The sequence below is a fragment of the Hippoglossus hippoglossus genome, chromosome 11 (assembly GCF_009819705.1).
Source record: "Hippoglossus hippoglossus isolate fHipHip1 chromosome 11, fHipHip1.pri, whole genome shotgun sequence".
NCBI classification, from domain to species: domain Eukaryota; kingdom Metazoa; phylum Chordata; class Actinopteri; order Pleuronectiformes; family Pleuronectidae; genus Hippoglossus; species Hippoglossus hippoglossus.
Genome location: NC_047161.1, coordinates 15,428,515 through 15,449,163, shown reverse-complemented (window position 1 = coordinate 15,449,163; position 20,649 = coordinate 15,428,515). Strand labels below are relative to the sequence as shown.

The following is a 20,649-nucleotide window of genomic DNA, read 5'->3' as shown; positions in this document are numbered from 1 at the left end:
TTAAATCATCTGTAGGGAAACATCAGTGCGGTCGCATTTACACCCGGGAGTGGATTTGATTTAACAGAGGTGTTTGATTTGGTGTTGTCATAAATGATTTTTTCCAAATGTTGTTCTGAGGGGACAGATATCCAATATGGAGGACGTCAGGGACATTAGAAATGAAGTTAGATCTCATTTCCTCCAATTAGTCTCCCCGGGCCGCCTGAGTGACATTTTTCGGTTATTGCTCACCTCTCGTTCACCCCGTGGCTAACATGGGTTTAATAAGCAGCCCTCATCATATCCCTTGTAACACAAGAGAGACACACGGTGCGTGATGGATTATGACTGCACCAATATGGACACTTACATACATGCACTGTGCTTCATGTAATGACTGTTTGCTGTGAAAATAGTGAGCTCCATCTGCTGGAGGAGGGTAAGTAATCATTTTATGCCGGAGACGATCTTTTCCTCATCACGACTGGCCCCAGTTTCATATCGAGGAAAATCATGACATTCAATCTTTTGTTTGACAAGTTTTATTCGGAAAAAAATCCCCTGATTACATGCTCACCCCGATACTTACAGTGATGTGTGGATCATGGTTATGCACTACACACAATAGTAATAAGTGTGTCATCACTGACATGTCACTGACAATGAACAGTATTTATAATGTGCGTGACAACAGATTATCTCAAATGAAAGAAAGTTGAAATTCAGGACAGGGTTTTTAAAATAACTTAACACAAATGCAACAGTGATAGTGACAGATACTTCACGCCCTTAATCCAACACATGAATAACACAAATGATCAAAAACAGATGGTCGAGGCACATATTGCTTCATTTCACCCTGGAAAACTTAAGGAAGATGTCCGACCACTATGGCTGATTAACCACAATCACTTCCCCTGTCTCTGTCTTCATCCTCTCGCTGAGCTGCAGCTTCAGCGTATTGATCCGTCTGATCCAGTGCAAGCATCATCAACTTCCTGGTCTAATGGCCAATTAGGAAACTAAATCAATGTATCTTTTAATAAAGACGTAAAAACTATTCAATGATTTGCTGAAAGTGACATGTCGGGCTCAAACCCAATTGGATCGGGAGAGATTTAGGGCGAGAGGGGAGAGAGGGAGTGTCATCATGTATCTGGTGTAAATTTTCAATTCTTTATAAAATGTGAATTTTTGATCCAGTAATATTAAGGAAGAATGAATTGGCATGGTTTAGTGCTACAGTGATGACAAATAGCCAACTAGGGCGATGGCAGATTGAAGAGTGCACCTGTGTACATCAGAGTGTGTGTGGGATTTGGTGGATGTGATTCAGAATAAGGCGAGAGTGGGAGTACTACATCTAGCCAGCAGAGTCAGTCTCCGAAGCAGGGGGGTGTGAGCGGATAGCAGTGGGAGATATTTGCAGCTTTGACTGCACAGTTTTTGGATTTATCCGTCTGGGTCAGTTCACCCAGTTACATACAATTAAATTACATAAAACAGGTTTGCCCAGAGTTTAGATATCTGTCAAACGGAAGAACACAGAGTGCGCTTTTAGTCATAGAGCTAAGATGCAAAATTTAAAAAAAGTTGCATTTATACATTTCAGGGATCTCAAAATCTGAGCACATAAAAACTAATTTAGTGTTCAATCACAATATATAGAATATATGCGTTTCGAATTTTGGGTGAATTAACCCTTTAAATTACTTTGCTCTCAATTAAAGCAGGTGCAACCACGTCAAAGTATTGTAAAGTTGATTGTGTCAGTGTGGAACCACAGTAGTGATGAGTCAGTAGTACCATGTCATTGTCGTACAGTATGAACAGTGTCAGTCAGAGTTTGGGCTCCAGGTGACTGCTCAACAGTCAGTCCTCGGCCCTGCCTGGCTCTGGCCTGGCTACCCAGATGGCCAGCAGTAGTCCGGACTACTCTGGGGGCCCTGGGGCTTTCATGGCCATGCTGGCACCAACCATAGCTGGATAACTCCTGTTCCTCCTTATTCCATCAGGCCCGAAAGGGGAGCCGGACCTGCGAAGCCCACCCAGAGGCCCCAGCATGGGGCTGGGGCTCATTGCTCTGCCCCCTTGAGCTCCGGCCACACCCAGACGTTTCACCTTATCCAGCAGGTTGAGGTGTTGGACGGTAACGCTAACGTCCGTTTGGCTTTCGCAGTCCCGCCCTCTCTGCCTACCCCTCATCCCCCCAGTCACCTCCTTCAGGATGGAGCGGGCTGGTTTAGAGGCCAGGAAGTTGTCGTAAGAAGGGCTATTGAAGTCGAACCCTGCAGACGTCAGCACGGCTGAAGCTCCAGGCCCCGTGGGCGAGTTGGGAGGGGTGGAGGGGCGCAGAGGGTCAGGGTTGGGCGTTCGGTTAGGAGCGATGGAAGTGCTGAATAAGACTCCTCCGCTGCTCTGGCCGTGCTCCAGGCCCTGGCTCTGGTGATACATTGCTGCTGAGATCCCTCTCTCCTGGAGAAGGCGCACCAACCCCAGAGAGGTGCTGGTGGTGCGTGTCGCATCTCTGCAGGTACACGAGAAATGGAGGTTAGCGCTATACCGACTGGTAACACTGCAAAGTAAAGCTTATCGAAAACAAAGTTAGGCTTCAAAAAGTTGATCATAGTCACACAATCCTCTTTTTTTTGCAATGTTTCCAACCATAGCTTGAACTTAAATGTCTTGTTTTGAAAAAAAGAAGAAGCTTGGGGTGATACAGTTAATTTCTCTTTTAAAGTAGCTACTAAGACACAATCTGCTAACTTGTAAACAAAAAGAACACAGTGAAGTGGTTTCCTGGTTTATCTGGAGCCTTGCCTGAGGTTGGTTGAAGATTCGGACGGCCTGAGACCGAGCCTACGGGGGGTGCAGGGTGTCACAGCGGGAGTGCCCAACAGAGTGCTGGTCATCACACAGGAGGACGTCGCTGGGACTGGGTTCAGACTGAAAATCAATTAATTATCAAGCAAGAAGAAAGGATCATTAGAAACATTGAAAATGTGGTAAGTCTTACTTATTTAAACAACCTTCATGATATCATATTCTATGATGTTATCATAGAAATGAGGGGATGCCATAGTTTTATTATGAACCATAAGAACCTGCATGTATCATAAACTTTATATATTTCTAAACAAAGTTATTAGGTACTTTAAATGAAGCGCTCGTCCAGCCAGAGGAACATGTGCATCCTTAGATGACTTTTCTTATAAAAACACATGATTTCATAAGGACTTTTGTAATAAGTCGTCTATTTCAATATGGCTGATATTAGCAGAAAATCAAAACTCTGTAGTTGTTGGTTATTAATAAATGAACAGAAACACTCACGTTGAGCGGCCACAAAAGTTTGACTTTTGTTATTCAATTACCTTGGCGTGACCCGTGTCAGCTCATCCGTCGGGTGAAGAATCCGACAGGTTGTGAAGGTGTAGGTTGAGCTGGTGTGGGCCATGCATTTACCTGGGTAGTACGCAGCTGAACGCCGCACAAACACAGACGTCACAGGTGTTTCACACAGGTTCCACAATGTGAACATTTACATCCATTAAATAAATGCATTGTATGTCCTCACCCAGGGCGTCAGTGTTGCTGAGATGTGGCGATGGGGATGGCGGGGAGGGGGAGAGCGGAGCGAGGCTGGGTGGAGGCTGCCCGAGGTTGGTGTCGCTGGTGCCGGAGGTGGAGGGCACAGCTGGAGAGGCCGAGGCGGAGGACGTGGGCAGATTCTGGAAGTACTGATCACCTGGTTCATCCTCTTCAAAGCCCCCCCATGGATACACCTGCAGAGACACGCAAGGGTTACTACTTTAATTATTACTCCTCATACTATGAGACATTCTTTAGTAATAGAACAAGTACTTAAAAAGTAATTAGTCAAATCAGACTATATACAGTAATCAAACAGATTTCTGTTATTTATTCAAAATAGCTAAATAAAGTTTGTAAGCACCATCAACTTCCTTGTCTAATGGCTACTTAGGAAACTAGATCTCAGTTGTTTTGGTCAGTATGTTCTTTATTTTATTCATATTGTTCACAATTATATTTGTGCAATAAAAAGGTTCTCACCACAATTACTAATTACATCCTGTCATATAGTAATATATATATATATATATACATAATTATGTATATAATATAAAGCTATCTATTTATGTGTTACGTGACAAACGCAACACAACTGATTATTTCATAAACTGTAAAAGAGGCACTTGAAGGACATGAGCATATCATGAACATGGTCTACACACACACACACACACACCCACCCACCTGCTCCAGCTCTAGCTCGAGGGGTCTGTAACCCTTGGGTACGACTCCCGGCCTGGCGTCCAGAATCACACCGAGGTGAGGCTGTGCTAACTGCTGCCAGTGGTGCAGGGTGGCAGAGCCTAGAGGACAGAAATGAATAAATCTGCTTTGTAGACAACTGTTTTTTTTAATGTCCAAAATAAAACACTTGGATTAATATCTATTATAACAATAATTGTAAATGGTTGTTTTACTATCAGATTGATAAGTAGTTTTCCTAAAAAGACTTAAAAGCATTGCCCAATAATATCAAACAGTGTCCTGTGGTTTTAGTTAAAAGATTATAAATTATTAGATTGGAATCTTAATCATCAAGTTATTTATCAAAGATAAAAATTGGTTGTGTGATTTTGGCACAGGGACAAACTGACAGCTATTATTAATAATTTTAATAAAGTACATATCATGTATCATAGACGGGTACTTACACTATGCATTTAATATGAATAACTACTTATTATTGTCTTATATGATAAATTATCCATAAAAAAGAACAAGTTCAGAGGAATATAACAGCATAAACCTCATCTGGCTGAAGTGGGTGACGCACAAAGATGGAAGCACTACAGAGACACTAGAAGAGTTGAGGAATAAGGTGAAAAAGAAATGAAATGGAGGAGCAGTTAGAATGAGAAAAAAGGGTTTTATTAGTCTCAGTTTGGAACTGAGATGATAACAAAGAAAAAAATCAGCATACAGAATAACAGAGGAAGTCATAAATGAATGAATAAATAATAAAACCTCACATAAAGAAAGAATCATGCATATTTAGGAATTAAAAATAAACACATATATGGTAAAAATGGAAATAGAAGGGTTTCTTTATATATATACAGTATGCAAGTATATATATGTAGGAAGATTTAAAAGTTTGATAGGCAATGTGCTGCCCTTATTACTATCAGCAGAGGGCAGCACAGGCCAGCAGCAGCAGCCAACTCAACACTGGATCACACAGGGGAATATTATAACAGGGCTGTGACCCCATCCAGTGATGTCACATCAGGGTCACATTCATATAAACACTTCCTGGATAGATTTCACTTTATTCTATGTTACATGTGGACTCTCACCAAACACTGCAGGTGTTTTTACTGAGCTAAATCCAGGACCTGCAACATACTGAACAACCTATAGCTCAACTCATTTTTATCCTTCAGGCAATTTTTTATATCACCATATTTTACCTGCAGTTGTTCTTGTTTAAGAAAATTCATTTGGTTTAAATAAGATTGTGTGTACTGTATTTATTCCGAGGACCTTTGCTCTTGTTTTTGCTATTTGACAAATTTCTCTTTTTTGTGTCTTGGAATGCTTTCTTTATTTTCCTTACTTGGTTATATTGTAAGAATTCCCGAGTTAAAATAAAGGTTGAATATCTCCTCCTTATCTTACACCTGTTTGTCTGTATTCCAGAATGCCATCCCCTCTCTCCCCCTCTGTGTCTACAGCCAGCCTCTGGGCTGTGTGTCTTTGTAGTAGCTGTGTGGAGATGCGAAGCTGCCTGACTTGTGATGATGCATCAGAGACCAGAAAGAGTTAAAGAGCATGAGCGACAGAGGCCTCTCCTTCCTCTCCCTCGCTCCCTTCATCTTCATGCTCCCGGCCCACCTCCTTCCCCTCTCCCTCTCTATCCCAGCTCCTGTCTTCCTCGCCCACCCCCATCCTTTCTCCTTCTCCCCCTCGAGCGTCTGCCCGTGGCTGTCCCTCCTACTCTCCCTCTCCGTTCCCCAGCCTCGCTTGCTCCCTTTCTTTGCCCCGACTCCCCTGTGCAGTTCCGCCTCCCCCTTCCTCCCCACCTTGCCTCGCTCCCTCTCTCCCTCACCTTCAAGTGGCTTGACGATCTGGAGTTTGTCTGGGAGGTAGGGCCCTCGTGTGGCCCACAGGTGGAGGTTCCCGAGGGACATGATGCTTTCTGAGGGCGTCAACCCGCTCTCCTGGCCCAGAGCATCGTGCATCCCTCCGTGTCCGCCCTTGCTTCGCTCCCGCTCCTCTACAAAGAAGCGCCTCTCGCTCAGGTTGTTTTGTCGACGCAGAGACAGGCGGCGCAGGGCCACCCTCAGGTCCTCAGCACCGTTCGCCTTCTTCTCCCGGCCCCTGCTGTCAGAGCAGGATTGCAACAGACAACAAAGGGTAAGAATATTTTTTCCAATCTTAAGATCATCATATCAGTCAACTCAAAAAGACACTTCTGTCTTTTGACGTCCTTGACCGTCTAAAAGATGTGGTTGCGATGGATCAACAATCAGACACAAGAGTTTATTTTCTTTTATCTCTATGCAACTTTTGCTATTATATCAGTCAATTAAAAAAGACACTTCTCCGCCCTCTGATTCCTGCAGAAATCTAAACAACAACTTCCCCTCTCATTTCTTAATTGATAAAGTTCACTTCTTCTCACCCATCCTGATTAGATGCCGTCTCCATTAGGATGCTCTGCGTGCGGTTGTCAAGGGCAGCGCCGTCTCCGCTGATGTCAACACCATATATGCTGGAGTGGGGCGTGGAGAGGCCGCTGGACTGAGGTGACGTCCGTGCGGACAGAGACTGGTTGGAGCCTGGGATGTTGGCGCTGGTCGGAGTCAGTGAACGCTGACGCACAGTCTGGTTGACGTTCTTGACCGTCTCAAAGACGCGCTTGCGATGGGTTCTGCAAACAATCAGAAACGAGAGCATTAACCCGAGCCATTTGCAGCTAGTCAATAACATCTTCTCTATGCAACATTCGCTATTATACACAGGGCAGATCTGCTTTTCAGGATGTTTTTGTATTTAGGAGTTAAACCTCAATGAATCAAAGAACTGCAAACATTTTGGCATCCAACATCTAAACTACACATCACAGTATCCTATAACTCTCTCTGCAGGATCAAGTGCATGAGCTACCTTACCACCTTTAAGATTATGAGTTAAGACCATAATTTGTCATAGATTCATAAAAACATATGACAAAACACACATGACGATTTCAAATTATGGGCAGTTTTGCTCATTTTCAAAAAGGGAAGGTAACCTACACAGTTGTTTGTTTTTTCCAGAACTGAAACTGTTACCCAATTAATTATTTTTGCATTTACTTTTGTTTTTTTAACTTTTTATAGTAATTGGTGTCTCTCACATATTGAAAATGCAAATTTTACCTAACTTTAGTCTAAACAATAGTATCATCGGTACTCAATCGTTACGTCCAAGGATGTTATAGTTTCACCAGTGTCTGTTTGTCTGTTTGTTTATTTGTCAGCAGGATTATACAAAAACTACTGAATCAATTTCCGCCAGACCTGTGGGAGGGCTGGGGCCTGGTCCTGAGAAACATTCATTCCATTTCAGTGTGGATTGTAAGGGGCAGATACAGGATTTCTTCTTTTTCACGTTCTTAAACTAAGTTTGATGACAAATAAATGCTTTTTCTTTTATATTTCTATAATAAGAACTAGGTGTAAGATTATTCATACTTGGTGGAGGTAAGCGCTCTACTGTAGTTATTATCTGTTTTATTTTATTTTTTAATACTGTGAAAAAGCAAAAAATAAATAATATTGCTGTATTCTGCACAGTCCCTGTAGTTTCAGTGAAATGCTAAGTACTGTATCCATACTTCAGTTCTTCACACTCAGGGTCCTCCAGACTCATCTCCTTCCTCATCGTTCCCTCAATCTCAGCAGCCAGAGAATCCTGCAACACAAAAACTCATGAAGAAATGGAAGATGGGTCACGTAAACCACACACACACACACACAGACACACACACACCCACACTCCCTCACCATCGGGTACAGTCCCAGCGTGTTGTAGCGCCGAGGGGTTCCTGCCGTGCAGGATCTGTTCCGCAGGTTCTTCAGCTCCTCCTGAGCTTCATGCAGCATCTCAATGCACTCGAGGTACTTCCCCTCCAACTCCTGCAGCTGTTGCATCGTAGATTTGGTATTAACATCAGTTAATACAACAATATAACAGTCTGGTATCATGACAACATTAAGACAAATACAGTGTTTACAGCGAAGTCATGTTATTCTGAAAACAGTTTGGTAAGAAAAGAAATTGCGATCATAACAGTGCAGTGAAGTGGAAGTTACCTCCGCTGTCAGCTGCCTTTGAGCATCTTTAGCTGCCAGCAGGTGTTGAGAGAGCTCCTCATTCTCCACTGCAAACTAAACACACATACGTGCAGGTTTGAATTAGTAAAACCACCAGAGCATAATAATAATCACATTTGTGTCCGTACGGATACTCACAGATTTGGCTTTCTTTTGCAGATCCACTATGTGAGAGAGGAGGTGTGTGATCTCCTCCTGCTGTCTGGAGGCGTCCTCGGTCTTACGAGCCAGTTCCTCCGCGATGGCAGAGATCTGGAGACTGGACGACCCTGGAAGGACAGAGGGAGCAAGAGTCTCTTTCAACCTCTGAGAGGGAACGAATGTCCCTCCGTAGAAAGAATATGCATGAAAACAGTGTAAAGGAGATAGACACAAAACTTACTGAGCTCTTTCACACAGTCGTTCACGAGCTGCTGCTCCTTTTCTTCATAGATTTCAGTCTCTGACTTCAGATGGTGAGCCTACATGCAGACATCTAGTTTTACAATACACTCCAAGCAATGTGCACTTCTCTTACAATGTGTGTGTGTGCTGCTGTTATCAGTGTGTGGAGACAAACCTCTGAGCGGAGCGACAGGTTTTCTTCTTCCAGGTCTTTGAGTTTCCTCTGCAGTGTGTCGCTCACAAAGCCTCCTGAGGCGGCCCCCACTTTACTCCTCTTACCCCTTCAGATGAAGACAGAGCAGGACTGAGACTCACAGAAGGTCAGTGCATACGTATTCAGTTTGAACTGGTGTGTGTTCAGCACATTGCTTGTTTTGCTGTTTTGCATTCCAAAACTTGTGATTAAATGTACATGCATACCTGTGGCTTTGTAATGTATCTGACTGTCACATTGTGTTGTTGGATTTGTATAATGTAGTTTAATCACAGATTATTTGCTTGCTTTTATCAGGTGTAGTCAACCATAGTGTTTTAATCGTGGGTTTGTTGTACAGTTAGTTTGGATTTTATGTATAATGCACATGAATTATCCATGGATAATTGCTATTATATAAGACAAGATTTTGTTTATTTCAGGTTGCCTTGTAAAAACTGGCTCATTGAAAGTATTTTGTCTGTTGATTAATGAGCACTGTCCTTATTAAATAAGTAAAGAAAAAAAACTAACACAATATCATCTTTTTACAGATGTTAGTGAACAAAGAACGGATGCTCACGTTGGGGAGCTGCTGGACTCGTCCTCGCTCTCCTCAGCTGCGATGGTGTAAAACTGCAGCAGCTCGTCCTTCAGGTTCAACTCATGGTGCAGCTGGGCCACCTGGAAGAGGTCACATCGTAACTTCACAACTCCTGTATGTGTGTATTACAATGTGTGTCTGTATGTAAGTATCTGGTGTAGGATCTGCTGCACAACTATCAATCTAATGTCATAATCCGGTGTGTGTGTTTGTGTGAGTGCATGTGTGTGTGTGAGTGTGTGTGTGTGTGTGTGTGTGTGAGTGTGTGTGTGAGTGTGTGTGCATGTGTGCAGACCTCCTCTGTGATATGTGCCACTTGTATCTCTAGATAGTCATTCTGCTCAGTCAGAATTCGGTTCTTCTTAAGAAGCGACTGGCCGATCCTTGCAGCCAACTCCAAGTCTCTCTCTTTCTGTTGGATGGAAAGTACGAAGACAACAGAGGAGATGATGTAGCTGACATTCAGAACTGCGACACCCAAAAATTGCACAATACAACATTACCAGAATACATTTACTCTTGCAGGTGTCGTGTGTGTGTGTGTGTGTGTGTGTGTGTGTGTGTGTGTGTGTGTGTGTGTGTGTGTGTGTGTGTTTGTGTGTGCGTTGACAAAAGACAAAATTACAAAAAAGAAACTGATGCATGCAACAGCCCAGAGAAAATTATCAGCTCCTCCCAAAATGTCTTCCAATTTTCACACCATGTTTATTAAGTTACATAACGATATTTGAACTGTATTTAACTGTATTTTCAGATCTGTGAAAAGTATCCGATTCAGTCAATCACGTGGGAACATTACTGTGGAAACTGCCTGTCGCACTGGCATGGATGTCCTTATCTCACATTTAATAAGATACAATGTGTTTAAATTTGTGATGCATTGTCCATGAAGTGTACAATAGGTGCTCCACAAGGGTTAGTGTTAGGGTCCTCTATTATTGAGCCCGTAAAAATGGTAAACCATAGAAAAACCTTCTAATGGGGACATTCACATCAGAGGTGAAGGGATTGACAGCCACTGATAAAATATCTTGGCCTGATACTGAATAAAAATTTGTTCTTGGTCTGTAAGAATTTGAAATGGTTGTGCCGTGCCTCCACTTCATGATTTGGTGTTGGACAGCACAGCCAGTTAAACTTTATTTCTATTCTGTTCTGTTCTCTAGATCCTCCAGAAAATCCTGCACCAAACAGCACCATTCCACCACACTGCATTTGGGCAATCAGCTTTATCTGTGACGGCCGCAAATCAATGGAACATCCTGACTGGTGATGTGAGGGGCAGCAAACAAACAAATGAACCACAACAACGTCTGCTCAGCTCTGCACCCACTGACTTTTATATTCTATGTGAGGGCCTTCAAGACTCATCTTTACTTTACAAACATACATTTGTAATGTGCTTCATTTGCATAATTGTGTGTGTTGTTTCTACTCTGACTGTAGCCTTGTTGCTCTCTGGTTTAATCAGGTATTCTGGTACAGTGCATCACATGGTGACATTTATGTTTGAGCTGAACACTGTCCCTTTTAAATACATAAATAAATAAAGTGCAGGAGTGCAGAATCGGATCTGCTGCAGCATTACTCGGATGGGTTGGACAATATGGCCAAAACTTTTATCAAGATAAAAATGATCAATATAGATTATTATCACGATAAATGTCAAATTAATATTTCTTTCAAGTTTTAAGGCTCATTGAGTGAGGGTTGTGGTTTTAAAGTCTTCTTTATGAGCTGAGAATGACAAACACTTGATAAACCTGTGCTTGCACAATGCACAAATAGCAATATAGAATAGAATATCGATCAATTTATCTTTTATTATATCGCTATCGATGAAAATTACATGGCGATAATGATTGTTTTTGTTTTTTTCCGCTCAGCCCTGACGTAAAAAGACCGTCTCACCTCTTCCAGCAGACGTGTGACAGCATCGATGTCACTGTACGTCTTCGTCATCTGGCCCACTCTGTCTGCACATAGCACTGTAGAAACACAAAACACACAAACAGAGTGAGGAGAAGGCGACAAGTATCACCCTGTGAGCCCTCTACTCATCACATCTACCATGACACACACACACAGCCACAATATGGAACACAGAGAGTTTACAGAGTCATCCTCTCGGAGGTGACGGACGGGCCATGTTTAGATGACAAAGCAGGGCAGCAGTTAAAGGGGAAGGGGTTGTTTTCCATGGCGCACAACAATTGGCTGTGTTGCCCTGAGGTGACAGCGGATATCGGTTTAGAGTGTGAATCAATAACATGCTGTACAGAGTTATTGAGTGTGTTATGGTAAACCTCTGTAATCCTGTTACCCACTGAACTGTTGTTATTAAAGCACATTTAAATGAGCCGAATTTAAGTTATGATCCACTCAGGTTTACACAGACACAGCATGAGAGTGTGTGTTTGTTTGTTTTTGCTTGTGTGTGTGTGTGTGTGTGTTTTGTGTGTGTGTGTGTGTGTGTGTGTGTGTGTGTGTGTGTGTGTGTGTGTGTGCATGTGCACTAGGGCTGTTGAACCAAATTATAATAAGCTTCAGGAAAATCCTCTTAATGAGGATGATGCGATACGATATGCTACAATAATCAAATCATAGTATGCCACGATCAAACTGATCATATATTGAATCATATTAGACGTGTCTCTCTTGTCTGTATTCATGACATGCACTTTACCTCTCTTTTCCTCCTTACAGTACCAGTCATCCAGCTCACATTCATCCCTCGCTAATCCCTCCATCCTGCCCTCGCTGTCCATCTCTTCCCTTGGCTTCCCGATGAACAACAAGCAGACATGACAACCGTTCCAAATACAGATCCATTCACTGTCTCTCTCTCTCTCTCTCTCTCTCTCTCTCTCTCTCTCCCTCTCCCTCTCCTCCTTTTCAGCTTCTGTACAATATAACAGAGCCCTGAGCCTGAATTACCCTCCGCCCACAGGGACGCCCCGTGAGAGAGTGCGAGGGAGGCAGAGAGATGAGAGGGAGTGCACATCTGTTTTGGAAAGAGCTCCGCAGCAGCTGAGGTGAGGGAGGCGGAGGTAGTAGTTGGTTTTTGATCAGACAAGAGAGATTGGAAGATGGAGGAAGAAAGAGCCAATCAGAGAGAGGGATGTGGCGTGGGCTCCTCTCTTAGTCTATAAGTGCTGACTTCTCTCACCTTTCTATCATTCCCTCACTTCTTCTGTCCACTGCTCGGTGCAGACCCACTGCACGTGTATCTGCCTCCAGCATCTGTTGCTATGGTTACCCTCATCCACAAAAAGACCCCCTGACACATGCACGGACACACACACACACACACACACACAATATTTCTATGTAATACACTTCCTTGCTCTACAATGCCAACAAACAAACAAAATCCTTAAAACATGATAGTTTACAAAAAATAATATATTACTTAGTTTAAATCAAATGTTCACGGTGAAGAATCTCATGTCTATTGTATAGAAGGGAAAATTACTGCCTGTCAAACAATGGAAAGATTCATTTCCAACTTGAAGTACAAGAAACGGGCCGGTAGCAATTTACTAGAAACTAGAATGACACTCAGTCGAGCACATACAGTCCCCTTAAATTCAATCAAGCCTAACCAAATTTCACATACTCCTGGATATTGTTCCACTAAATGTGCTTAATCTTTTTTCATCAAGATCCATGAGAAATCAGGGAAAATGTCAGGGAAAATGTCAAAAAACGCCCTATCTCACACCTGTCCCCTGATCAAGATCTGGACCAAAGGTTAATGGGTTCCGTCCTGATCCATCATTCCACCAAGTTTCATGGTAACCTGTCCAATATTTTTTTGCGTAATCTTGCTTACAAACAAACACGCAAACTTACAAACAAATGGTCAAATGTGAAAACCTGGTGGAGATCATGAAGAAGTTTGAAAATAAGATGCATGAAATATGCTCAGAAGAATTTAAAACTACCTAATATCTATCACAGAGAAATCACTGAGGAAGAAAATTCAGCAAACGGTCGATTAAAACCCAACAGGAGTCAAAACACTGATGGTTCAAAACATCCAGAGAACAAACACAGAAACACAGAGACTACAAGAAGATAGTGGAACGGCACCACCTTGTGGAGGGAGACTGATATTACAATAATATCAACACAGGAAAGGACAAACAAGAATGTAGATAAAAGTAAGAAGTGACACTTATATAAAAAAAATCTGATTGAATCTTATTATATTCAGTAACAGACGTGTTTTATCTGTAACAGACAAAACATTGCCTATGTTATTGAGCTAATGGTTTTTATGTTTTCACATAACTGTCCTCAGATCATTTTAAGCTCTATTTAATAAACAAACAGAAGAGGAATCGATATTAACTGCAAACTCTCTTAACTGTTTATATGAGAAAGCCTCTGCAGACAGTTCATCTTCTTCCCTCTGAGCCGGTGCATTAGTGGAGGAACAAAAATGATCTTAATCCACAGTTAATATATTGATCTTCCCGGGCCAGTGAGTGGAGCCGTTATTTGTTTTAATGTTATCTTGATATATACAGTTTGGATCATTTACGGGTTTGAAATAAAATATTCGACCAGGTTCTGACCCACTTTAGACCAAAGAAATACCTCAGTGTCTTTTTACCTCAATATATAACCAGAGTATTCAACATTATCTACATAACTCAGAAGTTTAGAAAAAAAACTTTTAGCATTTAAACATTGACTCTAATACCATCACTCAGTTGTAGCTTTTAAAGTCTTGCTACAGAAATGGTTCATCAAACCAAAAACACTTATTACCTCTGCCAAGGAGGTGTTGTGTTTATCAGCTTTTATTTGTTATTTTTAGTATAGTTTTAATTGTACAAAATACAAAAATTGTATATTAATAGTAATATTAAACCCCATTTCTCTATAGATTTACTGATTTTAATACTTTTTTGTTTTATGAAGGATTTGTCTGTAAAATGTATCTTTACAGTTGTTAAATTTGTTTCTTTCCCTATACCTACTTTCCCCACATTAAATTGAGGATTAATTTTGTGTTACCCCGCAATATGTTTTGCTTTATCTTGAAATTATTTCCTGTTATCATGCAACATCATCATTTCATTATAAGTGTGCAGTCGTCTGTGTCCCTGCAGTTGTCCTGCATCCTGCAGATCACTGTACTGTGTTCTACTGGAGAGCTCTGGATTTTGTTCAAGTTTACTTCCACAACCAGGCCTGTTGAGCATTAGTACTATATCAGCATGCTTCACGCCCAATTCAAAGTAAATTTAATTCCATACTGCAGGGTTGCGCTGGGAGAAGATGATCGGAAATGATCTACAGAAGAAATAGAAGAAGGAAACTATTGCGAGGTAATGCAATATGTATCGGGAAGTAACGCAATATGTATTAGGAGTTAATGCAATATGTATTAGGAGTTAATGCAATATGTTAATACTTTTTACTACATGTCCACTGTCTGACTTAGAAATAAGATGACCAAAAAGTTCCTGCACGCTTCCTCAGGAGCATCAGCATCACTGGAGATTGACATACGCTGTATGTGTTCCCATCACTGCCAAACTTACAGAAGTATTTGAGGGTCTCTTCGATCTGCTCGGTGGTCAGGTCGAGCCTGGCGTCCGGCGCAACCAGAGGAGTGTGCAGCCAGTCATCGTGGTCGTAGCCATAGACGGTGTCGGCCCGCAGACGGTACACCGGCAGCTGCTCCTCCAGGAGACTGATGATCTCAAACTCTGGCAGGTCAGTGCTGTTGCACACATCTGAACATCACAGAGAAGAAAGTGAGAACACAGCAGCCTGGTAGAGGAACTGATACAGTGAAAGATGGAGACTAGGGTGCGGTAACATATATGTGAATGCGAAGAGAGTATCGTGGTTCAAAGTTCACCAAATTTGATCTCACGTGAGACCCCGCTGTGATTTGCCTCGCTCCAGAATTAAAGGTGAAGGTTTGCGACCAGGCCGTAACATTCATGCACTGCTTCTACTTAGTTTTAAACTTGAAGAACATTTTGTTTTTAATACTTTTAATTCAGTGAAAATTATAAACACATCTGCCATCTCTGGATGTGTGGTTACATGAATACAATAATTTAGCGTTCATTTGATATAAACTGACACCAGCTGGGACAGTGGCTCTTTGTGGCAGCATCACTGTTACTGCACAGATATGACAGTGAAGATAAAAGTACTAAAAATAGTACTGTTCGGTATTTTTAGAAATAAAAGTGCTAGATATTACAAAAAAATTAAGAAATTAAAATTGAGCTCAAACCAAAAAAACTGCTGAATATTTTGTAATAATATATCTCCTTGAAAGAACAGTGAATAAAACACCTTATAACATAAACAATTTTTTTTGTTTTGAGCTTGATGTTTTCCTGCAGTAATTCCTCATGACCTTCATGCACACACAGACACACACACAGACAGACAGACAGACACACACACACAGACAGACAGACAGACAGAGACAGACACACAAACAAGAACCTGTGATTGTCTCGGCGTCCCTGCAGTCAGGCGTCACCGGGTGTGTGTCGATGGGCTCTCTCTCGCTCACATACTCCTCCTCGTGCATGTGCCGCTGCTCAGGCTCGGGGTCCGGGTCCGGGTCCGGGTCCGGATCCGGATCCAGGTCCAGGTCCGGGTCCGGGGCCGGGGGCAGGGAGGGGGCCGGGGAGGCCAGCTTGGCTCACCTCTCACTGGCGGAGAGAAACAGGGGCCATGGGCCTCTGGAGCTCCGCACTCCACCGGATCAGCAGGTCAGAGCGACGCAGCAGATACAGACACCTGGGTGAAGAGACGGGTGAGGAAGAGTTACAGAACCATACGGATATTTGTGCTGATGTAACCCACACTGATCAATGCATCTTTCTCTTTCCCTACAGAGTCTTCAACTTCAAGTGCTGCTGCTGACTCTGCAGCGTGCCGCCTGCCAGCGATCTGCATAACTCAAAACCCGTCCGCTGCAGACACCACTTCTCATCTGTCGGGAAAAGAACGAGAAGGCAGATGAGGGCTAAGAGCGACTCCTGATAATAGCATGATATAATGAGACTGTATAACTTAATGGATCCAGGTACGGGAAATCGTTTTTCCTTGCTTCCCATCATGGGAGCTCAGACGGCAGGTAGAACTGCAGAGGAGGTTCAGTAAATGTCTTTTCAAAAGATGCTCAACAAACTTTGTAACCATCCATCACCTCAGCAAACCAAACAGGAAGACCTTCTCCACAGCCCCAGGCCTCTGGAGCAGCATTGAGTGAAGTTTGGTCCTGAGTCGTCTGTCTGAGGTGAACACACCAGTGCTCGCCATGACCTTGCAGCGTCCTGCTATGTTTCTGCAGGGATCTGTGTTACACTGCAGATCTACTGTCAGCGAACACAACACAGATGTGCATCATGAAATGCACCTGAGTGTCCGATCAAACAGTGAGCGACGGCTGACAGAATATAAATCAAGGCGGAAACGATGCTTGTGTGCATATGCATGAGTGTCTGCTGCATGAATAGGTGCTTGTGCGTGAGAAAGCAGACATGCAGTGATGTATGAGTGCATCTGACATAGAATGTTTTTCTATAACTGACAAGCACATGCACGACAACAGCAATAGATGAAGCTGATGTTCTCGCACGTGGTCTGGTCTCTGTGCAGCAGCGCCACAACCTTGGGATGTCTTTCTCATTGCGGCAGTTTGTACTCAAGACTAGTGTTAAATACAAGTGGTCATTTCATGGATTACATCATCTGTGGATAAGTGATGAGTTCAGATTCATAAGGGAAGTATTCCACATTCAGATTTGGGATAAGAAGTCATGTGTGGTGACATTAACAAACCAGTGTCCGCCTACAATCTCTAAAATCACAGCAGATGTGGACAATAAAACAATAACAATAATTATTGGAAGAGGATTTTCATCAATAGCAATATAACAAAAGTTTAATATATATCGATATAATGCATTGTGTAAGCACAGTGAGGAGGTGTAACATATAAGTGATCGACCTCAGATTTGTAAAATGTTTTGCTGTTTTTAAGTGTTTGTAGTTCTCTGCTCATAAGATAATAAATTAATCCGGAGGGAAATTCTAGTTCCAGTTTGCTCCAGATTTCAGTAACAAAACATATATTACAATACAGAGAATAAAACAATCACATAATTTAATCTAAAAAACATATAAGTGAAAAGTTACATGGGACAGTAAACTAATGCTGAACTAAAGTGGCAGTAAGTAGTTATGATAATCAGAGTAAGTAATATTGACACTATGGAATAAAGAAGAGTTTAAATCTATAAGGGTTTAGCCTTATAATAATAATAATGTGACATTTATCATGATAATTATCGATATCGACTGATATGAAAATGTTTGTCTAGTAATAATTTTTACCATAATTGATACAATATAATTTATATTAATAATTTAAAAAAAATCACAGCATCTTTCTAGACACCCAAGGACACCTTACAATATTTCGCAAATAAACACATGATTTTTCTATATAAAATCAAGCTTTAAAATTAGATCAGGAGACACAAACACCTATTAATACAACATATGTAACATAATATTAGTGAAAAGGTAAAATCAAGGTTAAAGGTTCAGTGTGTAAGATTTAGCTGAAAGGGATCTATTGGCAGAGATTTAATATAATATAATCCTAGTGATGTTTTCACTAGTGTGTTTCATCTAAATGATAAGAATTCTTGTTTTATTTACCCTAGAATGGCCCCTTTACAAAATACTTTATATTTACATCAGGAGCGGGTCCTCTCTACGGAGGCCGCCATGTTTTTTACAGTAGCCCAGACTGAACAAACTAAACACCTTTTGAGTTGTTATGACAACTGAAGGATACCACAGGTTCTCTCTCATGTTGGGAAGGGGAGGGTGAGGTGAGGGGTGTTCAGCTGCAGCATGCAACTTCACCACTAGATGTCACTAAATCCTACACACTGAACCTTTAAACTCAGGTTAAGAGACACCTAACAGTATTTCATATGTGAACACAAGAGCAAATCCAAAAGGTTAAAATTAGATTAGTGAGGGACAGATAAGATGTGATGTATGGTAGACGGATCATATCAGATGTGTTTTGATTGATGGGATTCGAACATATGGACCTATAGTCTACTAGTAACAGTAACATTGGAGTGAAATGTGTTATAAGAAGTGGTGAGAGGCCTGGCAGCTGAGTGGATGTGTAAAAAAACAACATTAAATGCTGCTTATGATGATGATGATGATGATGATGATGATGATGATGATGATGATGACAGTGTAGTAGAAGTAGCCCACGGTTCATTCATGCATGTGGCACAAACAATGCTAGTCGGATTGTGTCTGAGGGCGTGGTTTCATCTGCAGGTTCAGATCTGGGTTTTGTCCTCAACAGTGTCACATTGTGATCTCACACAAACCACCCATGATCAGCTGACCTCATGATGCATGACATCGCCATTAAAACGGTGAAAGCAGACATACAGAGATAAATACTCACACACAGAGGAGACAAGGTCCACACGGTGTCACAATAAAAGATCCAGCAGGGGACTGAGGTGCGGTTAAGTAACCGGACAGACAGGCGGGATAACGGGCAGATGATGGCTGTTCCCCACCAGGATGAGCAGGTAGACACGGGCTCAGTGTGTGTGTGCAGGCCGGGCAGCAGCGCGCACACGCCGGCTGGATCCTCCTCACAGCTCCAGATGATCAAGGTCACCTTAGTTTGGTTTCAGTTGTTCCTGACCCGGTCCACTCCTGCCTCCCTGCAGCCATCTCCCCCTGACTCCCCCCTCTCTCCCCTCACCACCATCAAGCTGCACGAAAGGAGGGCAACACGACTTCCGGGTGCTGCCTTCACAATAAACTCCCTCTTTGACATTCTTCTCAGACAAAATAAGTAAATGTGGGAATTTTAAGGTTTTAATAAAAATTCTAAATCATGCTTTACGTATGTTTAAATTTTAAAGCACATATATATATATATATCCACACCAGTCTGAAGATATTCTTGTGTAGAATTATCCAGAAAAACCAAGACACAAGACTGTTTGCTGTGAATCATGACATTTCACCTTGTTTTTATAGAATCGAATTGCTATTATAACCCAAGACTTCTGGGAAAATGCTGACTTGAACAAACATCAGTGTGAAAAGAACCACCTAAAATGACAGAAGTAATTTTTTTGAGAAAAATGTAATTGATTGATATTGGATTAAACTTTAGTTTTTATAGTTTGGTTCATGTCCCATCTGCTAACATGGAGGAAGCAGGTGGAAATCATAATGCTTTAGCTTCACTTTTCAGGAGCAGGCATGTCGTTCATCTTAACATACAATCCATGGACATAAATAATAGAATAAGGGCTCAAATCTCTACACAGAAAAATAAATAAAATGTTCAATAATCCACAAATCATTTTGTCTTCTCTTTTTTTCTCTGTTTATTGGTATGTTCATTTTCTATGGACACCTCAAAAGTTCATTGTCGTTTTTATTTTCAAATTGGTTTTAATTTTAAGGAAGCGCTTCATCTCTTTCTGTATCCTGGGTAGCTCTCACTGACTTGACAGATTTCTTCTCCCTGCCTCCATCCAGAGACCCAGACAAGGACCCACCCGATGTGGACCAAGACCAGTGACGTCACGAGCACCCACAACAGGAAGGGGACAGGCGAAGAGGCTTGTGGGACATGATTTATATTTCCGTAGCACATATGAAAGGGAAAGAAGAAGCAAACTTGCCTCAAAATCATGAATGAATTGGGTCTAATTAGGACAAAATGTTTTCGCAATTTAAATTAACTTTAATTTTTTTTTGTTACATATATTATAATTAACAAATAAATATATTTTGGCAACATAAGAATTTTTCCCTTTTATCTTAATATACAAACAATGTGATATTATAGAATATATAAGACATCTTATTAATATATGAAAACACACATGTTTCTCATTGGATACTGACCAAACAGAAACCAGATTCCCATGAACCTCCAGTGATTCCCTGCTCTTTCTTGAAGAGCTGGGCTGAAGAGAGAGCAGCCATTGTTCTCCAGAGAATAAATA

General features: G+C 41.7%; 1 protein-coding gene across 4 annotated transcripts; it reads right to left on the bottom strand.

Annotated features, from left to right (window-relative positions):
• Positions 1-510: 510 nt before the first annotated feature.
• Positions 511-19,415, bottom strand: LOC117770620 (trafficking kinesin-binding protein 1-like). Of its 4 annotated transcripts, XM_034600253.1 has the most exons (20): positions 19,077-19,415; positions 16,460-16,559; positions 16,064-16,363; positions 15,136-15,330; positions 11,489-11,565; positions 9,873-9,989; positions 9,557-9,657; positions 8,956-9,061; positions 8,779-8,857; positions 8,535-8,665; positions 8,376-8,450; positions 8,067-8,204; positions 7,898-7,974; positions 6,701-6,949; positions 6,125-6,399; positions 4,261-4,379; positions 3,560-3,767; positions 3,357-3,462; positions 2,803-2,928; positions 511-2,509 (listed from the first exon to the last, which is right to left on the bottom strand). In XM_034600253.1, the coding sequence occupies exons 3-20, from the start codon at positions 16,149-16,151 to the stop codon at positions 1,915-1,917; spliced, it is 2,862 nt and encodes a 953-aa protein (XP_034456144.1). In that variant the 5' UTR covers positions 16,152-16,363; positions 16,460-16,559; positions 19,077-19,415; the 3' UTR covers positions 511-1,914. The 4 variants fall into 4 exon arrangements, with proteins under 4 accessions (XP_034456144.1, XP_034456145.1, XP_034456146.1 ...); XM_034600254.1 differs by lacking the exon at positions 16,460-16,559; XM_034600255.1 differs by having other exon boundaries at positions 16,064-16,559; positions 19,081-19,415.
• Between the last annotated feature and the right edge of the window lie 1,234 nt (positions 19,416-20,649).

What these genes read in the sequence shown, in the direction of transcription:
- LOC117770620 (XM_034600253.1), bottom strand. Translation starts at nt 16,151, where the DNA reads ATGCACGAGGAGGAGTATGTGAGCGAGAGAGAGCCCATCGACACACAC. An exon ending in AAAGGCAGCTGACAGCGGAG is followed by an intron (nt 8,205 to 8,375) that starts GTAACTTCCACT and finishes ACGATGCAACAG; the next exon opens with CTGCAGGAGTTGGAGGGGAA. An exon ending in CGCTGGGACTGTACCCGATG is followed by an intron (nt 7,975 to 8,066) that starts GTGAGGGAGTGT and finishes TTTGTGTTGCAG; the next exon opens with GATTCTCTGGCTGCTGAGAT.